Source organism: Caretta caretta, chromosome 1, assembly GCF_965140235.1.
Source record: "Caretta caretta isolate rCarCar2 chromosome 1, rCarCar1.hap1, whole genome shotgun sequence".
NCBI classification, from domain to species: Eukaryota; Metazoa; Chordata; order Testudines; family Cheloniidae; genus Caretta; species Caretta caretta.
In genome coordinates this window covers 5,637,716-5,643,778 of record NC_134206.1, presented here as the reverse complement: position 1 = coordinate 5,643,778, position 6,063 = coordinate 5,637,716, and the positions used below count along the sequence as shown (strand labels likewise).

At 44.2% G+C, this 6,063-nt stretch overlaps 1 protein-coding gene across 1 annotated transcript; it reads right to left on the bottom strand.

Moving 5' to 3' along the window:
- Positions 1-254: 254 nt before the first annotated feature.
- LOC125643770 (olfactory receptor 51G2-like) lies at positions 255-2,119 on the bottom strand. Its single transcript, XM_048866925.2, has 3 exons — positions 1,191-2,119; positions 682-709; positions 255-308 (listed from the first exon to the last, which is right to left on the bottom strand). The coding sequence occupies exons 1-3, from the start codon at positions 2,117-2,119 to the stop codon at positions 255-257; spliced, it is 1,011 nt and encodes a 336-aa protein (XP_048722882.2).
- Between the last annotated feature and the right edge of the window lie 3,944 nt (positions 2,120-6,063).

Genomic DNA, 6,063 nt, shown 5'->3' with positions numbered 1-6,063 from the left:
CTCTGAATCAAGAGAATAGGTCATGAAACAAGACTTACAGGAACTGAAATTTATCATCTACAAGCTAATTTGGTCACACTATTGAACTTGTAGTAAGATATAGGTAAACCCAGACAAATATAATTAGTATATACTTTTGATTCTGTAACAATATATGCCTATATTTCAAGAACTCTAGTTTATTTACCGTGGCTTTGCTAGCTATCCATGAGGAACGGCCCTGTTTACCATTTCAATACTTTTCTAATATGTCCTTAAGGGTTGCTTTTAGTCACAGAGACACTTGGACACCGTGGGCCATATTGGCTCTGAGAGAGACAGATTAGACAGACCAAATCAGTGCCCCTGTCAAGGTTCCTCCCACACTCTGAACTCTAGGGTACAGATGTGGGGACCTGCATGAAAACCTCCTAAGCTTACTTTTACCAGATTAGGTTAAGACTTCTCCAAGGTACAAATTAATTTATCTTTTGTCCTTGGAATAACCACTGCCACCACCAAACTCTAACTGGGTTTACTGGGAAACGTAGTTTGGACACGTCTTTCCCCCCAAAATCCTCCCAACCCTTGCACCCCACTTCCTGGGAAAGGTTTGGTAAAAATCCTCACCAATTTGCATAGGTGACCACAGACCCAAACACTTGGATCTGAGAACAAGGAAAAAGCATTCAGTTTTCTTACAAGAAGACTTTTAATAGAAATAGAAGTAAATAGGAGTAAAGGAATCACCCCTGTAAAATTAGGATGGTAGGTACCTTACAGGGTAATTAGATTCAAAACATAGAGAATCCCTCTAGGCAAAACCTTAAGTTACAAAAAAGGCACACAGACAGAAATAGTCATTCTATTCAGCACAGTTCTTTTCTCAGCCATTTAAAGAAATCATAATCTAACACATACCTAGCTAGATTACTTACTAAAAGTTCTAAGACTCCATTCATGGTCTATCCCCAGCAAAGCAGTATACCGACAGACACACAGACCCTTTGTTTCTCTCCCTCCTCCCAGCTTTTGAAAGTATCTTGTCTCCTCATTGGTCATTTTGGTCAGGTGCCAGTGAGGTTACCTTTAGCTTCTTAACCCTTTATAGGTGAGAGGATTTTTCCCTGGCCAGGAGGGATTTTAAAGGGATTTACCCTTCCCTTTATATTTATGACAGCCCGCATTGGAGTCTGTTAGTGGAATAGTTTTGAAAGATCTTCATGATCCGTTTACGAATCTCTTTGGTTTTCATGCTGTATACAATGGGATTGAGCACCGGGGGGAAGAGGAGGTGGAGATAAGACAGAAGAATCTGACTCTGAGGGAGAGACTGTTTCTTGAACCTTTGAATCATCGACAAACTGATCAGCGGGGTGTAGAAAAGCAGGGTGACGCAGATGTGGGAGACACAGGTGTTTAGAGCCTTGAGACGCTCTTGCCAGGACGTAATACTCAATAGAGTCTGAAGGATCATGATGTAAGACAAGACAATGAGCACTGAGTCTAATCCCAGAGAAGAAAAGAGAATAAACAAACCATAGAAGCTGCTGGGCGTAGTGTCTGTGCAGGCCATCTTCATCACATCTTGATGCAAACAATATGAATAAGAGAGAGGTTGAATCTTGCTGTATGGCCACCTCTTGAGAAGAATGACAGCTGGGATATTCAGACCACTAGCCCTGATTATTATCGCCAGCCCTATGTTTCCTATCCTTGCACTGGTTAAAGTCGAAGCGTATCTCAGCGGGTGGCGTATTGCAACAAAGCGGTCAAATGCCATGGCTAATAGTACAGACGATTCCATCATGGAGAAAGTTTGAATAAAGAAAAGTTGGGTCAGACAGACATCAATGACAATTTCTCTGGCGTTAAACAGGAAGACGCTGAGCATAGTTGGCAAGGTGGAAACAGATAAGCCAAGGTCAGTGACAGACAACAGAGAAAGGAACATGTACATGGGCTGATGGAGACTGTGCTCTGTCTTGATCACAAACAGAATCAGACTGTTTCCTAGAATTGCAATGAGGTATATGGAACAGAAAGGGATGGAGATCCAGGGGCCATCAGCTTCCAGCCCTGGGATGCCTGCCAGGAGGAATCTTGCAGGACTGATGTTGCTTTCATTGCAGGTTGGCATGATGCACTGGGGAGGTTCTGATCAGTTTCTTAAACCACATCCCCTACAATTAAAAGCAACATGATTGAAAATATGTGACAGCATGACAGAAAATATGGCCCATTATGCCCCCGCTCTTCAGACAGGTTGGAGTCAGTACCTTGATTAAAAACCCTGGTGGTAGTCACACATCCCCAGATCAGTTATAAAATCCCATTACTAATAATATCCTGTTCTTATATAGAGCTTTGCATTTATAAATCTCAAAGTGATTTACAAAAGAGCACAAGTATCAGTGGGTCTGATTCAAAGCCCATTGACACTCATCAGAAGGAGGATGTAGATCCTCATTTAACTGAGGGGGAAACTGAAACACAAAACAGGTAAGCAACTTGTTCAGGGTAACGCAGGAGATCAGTGACAGAACTCAGGTCTCCAGGCTCTCAGCAGAGTGCCCCTTCACTAGACTAGACCACACCCTCTCCCCTAGATGGAGCTTGTCATATGAAGACTTCTATGAACTCATTATTAAAGGGAACATAAGAAAAGCAGAGTGGACCTGAACCAAAACACTGGATCAGAACACTCGTACATTCTGGAACAAGATTTCAGTCTGGATCCAAGTCTCAACACTTTAGCTTGGATCCATGATAAAAAAGTAAATGGTTTAGCTATTTAAAAATCCTGTGAGAGGAGAACAATGATGTGTATTGTGAACGGTCCCCGGGCTGAGAAGCGTTCATAGAAACTACTCAGTGATGACTGACAGGGACTTCTCCAAAGCCACACAAGGAGGCTGTGGTCGAACAGGGAACACAATCCAGCTCTGCTGTGCTTTAGCTGTAAATAAGGCTTCCCTCGCTATTGTACATGATTATGTATGTTATTATTGGAGGGGGAGGGGACGAAAAGAAAAGGAGTCTCTGAACTCTGTGAATGTTAGCTCTGTCCTATCTTCATTCTAGATGCCTCCTTTGCTCACACTGGGTGAGATCCACCCCTGTGGAGAGAGCCAAAATTTCCTCAACCGGAGTTTTGCCATGTGCAAAGTTTACTGTTTAAACACCTATCCTCAGTTCTATGCAAGACACCTAGGGACATCAACGGGCCCAACAGGCACTAAGCCAGCAAAACACTCATTGAAAGTAAATTTTGTTGGAGCAAAGACAAAAAGCTCCATTTTCCCACTTATGGTATCCGAGCAGACACTCCAGGGGGTGTTATATGCCAAGCAAGCGCCATGCCTCCAGAAGCTGCAGGAAATGCAGGGAGTGCAAATCACCCTTTCAGAGGTTACACACTCTCTCCGATTGGCTAGAAACTATGGTCAGATTATTCAGTATTTGCCAATGCAGGGTTAACTGCACCCCTTCCTGTTAAGTGTCTGGTGCTAGTGACTGTCAGTCAGGTTATGGGTCTAGATAGACCACAGCTGGGACGCGATATGGCCATGCTGAGGCTCCTTCTTACCATACACAGCCCCAGGCAAGTCAATGGTACTTACGACAAAGTACCACAGGGAGCTAAAAACACAAGCTGGCTTTCACTGGGGTTTGGGTTCTTCACTCATGGAAAATTCCGTGCTACAAGGGTAATGTTTGCACCATCTGGGCCCTCAGATTGCAAGCACCACAAGGGAGGGACCTGTCTTCCGAGGAGTTTGGGTCCTATATACAACAACGAATAACGATGCTGATCATAAGAATGTGCAGGTCTCATTGGTTACAGAGTAAACGTTCCAAGCAGTTGAGACTGCCTGTCCCTGTCCGTGAAATAACTCCAGTGTGCTCAGCGCACTTACCAAAGCCACGAAAGTAGCAGCTGGAGAGTGTTCATCCTTGACTCCTGAGGAAGCAGAGCCTGAACAGCCTGGGCAGCAGCATTCCCTCTCTCTGTCAGGCACGCAGTGCAGCAATGTTTATAGCCCAGTGGGTAAAAGCTCTGGAGGACAGATAATCAATTGGGAATCACCGTTGATCACATTGTTACCCGTTTTAGCTCGACCAGCACAAATGGAAAAGACTTAAAGGATGAATGATTTGAAGTATTTCTGCAGCGACTGGTGCAGTGTCCTGGATTTAGGGGTAACCCAATTCACAAGTTTGGGAGGAGGTATTGTTTCATATTCTCTGTGTGTATATAAAGTCTGCTGCAGTTTCCACGGTATACATCTGATGAAGTGAGCTGTAGCTCACGAAAGCTCATGCTCAAATAAATTGGTTAGTCTCTAAGGTGCCACAAGTACTCCTTTTCTTTTTGCCAATTCACAAGATGTTTCGCAACATTCAGCAATCGCCCATCTCAGAGCTGGGGTAAATGGTGTAATGCATGAGTCAGGAGACTGGCACTGACTTGCTTTCGGTCAGGATTTGACCCTGATATTTTTTTCTCAAAGAGACGTTAGTTCTTGTGAAAGGTGCCAGCTTGACAGACCTGGAGATGCCTGTGCTATAAGGAGCCAAAATTCCACACGTACTATTGTGGATGGACAGCACCAAGGGTGTACTGTTCAGCACGTGGGCGAGTGAACTTGTAGTCTTTCCATTACCTGGATTTGAAACAATTTATTTTATTGTGCAACTTAAACAAAGCAGCCAGATCTCCCCACAGTTCTAGGGAATCTCCGACAGCCCCCATGTATATTCTGCAGCCATAACATACATCCTCCTAGGAATAGCCAAAGCCACCCCCACACCATCGATTCTCCTCCTACTCTATCAAGCCCCATTCCAACCATGAACTCATTATGCAGCCCCTTCTCCAGCCCAGTAATCCTCTCTCCCCAATCCCCAATCCCCTCCTCGCCCTGTCACCCATTTCCCCACTCCAGGATAAGGGGGCCTTTCCCCCACTCTCCTCTCACACGCCATCAGCCCCTCCATATTCCCTGCCCTGAGAGGACAAGGGGGGCTGCCATTTGCCCTGCCCCTCACAGGCCATCCGCCCCTCCATTTCACTCTTTTGGGCAGTCGTTCAGGGAAAAATTCTGCCTTCCCTCAGCTCATCTCCCTTGGAGCTCCTGGTTGCTCTCCTCCCTGGTATGCCACTAAATCAGCTGCTCCCCTGTCTTTCTGCCTTTCTCAAGCACTTTCCTCACACTTGATTTCTCTGCCCCATTGTCCTGATCATTTACTTGTTAAATGTTTGGCTTCCTTGAATTCAATTGGAAATGTAGCTACAAGATCAGTGGATTTGGGAAGTAATCCTGCTGCTTTGGATAGGTCTGTGTCTTTGGATTGTAGCAGTTTTGAAACAGCATTTACCATTTCCCTGAATCCTTCTTTGGAGCACAATGAGAAAAACAAAACTAAAAATTTCCATTCATTTCTTTAATGCTGAAGGCTTGGAAACTTCAACGGCACTTTTCTCAGGAGAATTATTTCCATGGGTGCCTTCATTGTCTCTAAACACTGAAGGTGAGAGGAAGGAGTGATTCACACTGGTTGTTGATCAATTGTGTAGTCAATTGTTTGACCAAGCTTTCATTTGCAATCATTTGTATGATAGGATACCAGTTTTTTGGAAGCAGTGATGTTGCATGCACCTTATGCAGAACGTCTGCTCCGCAAAGTTACACATTTCAGCTTTTATCACGTATTTGAAGATTTCACAAGTTACACATCTCTTGAAATGTCACTGAAATCCCACCCATCAGTTTGTCCCAGTTCCCGCAATTAAGTGGGGAGCTCTAGCCCATAAGGCCAGTTTGCTAGCTTGCTACAGTGTGTTTTTTTCATTAATTTGATTGAGTCTATTATTTGGGGGGGGTTGTTTGTGCTGAATTCCAGTACATGTTATTCATAATTGTTGTTCATAATAGTTGCCTGGAACGCAATGAACCTACAGGCCTCTATCCTCTATGATTATCTAGAGCAAGTTAGTATAAGGGTTTGTAACCTTTGGCATAGATAAATGGCCTACCAGTTACCCCGCTTGACTTTGGGGAACTCAATAGGGAACAGAAT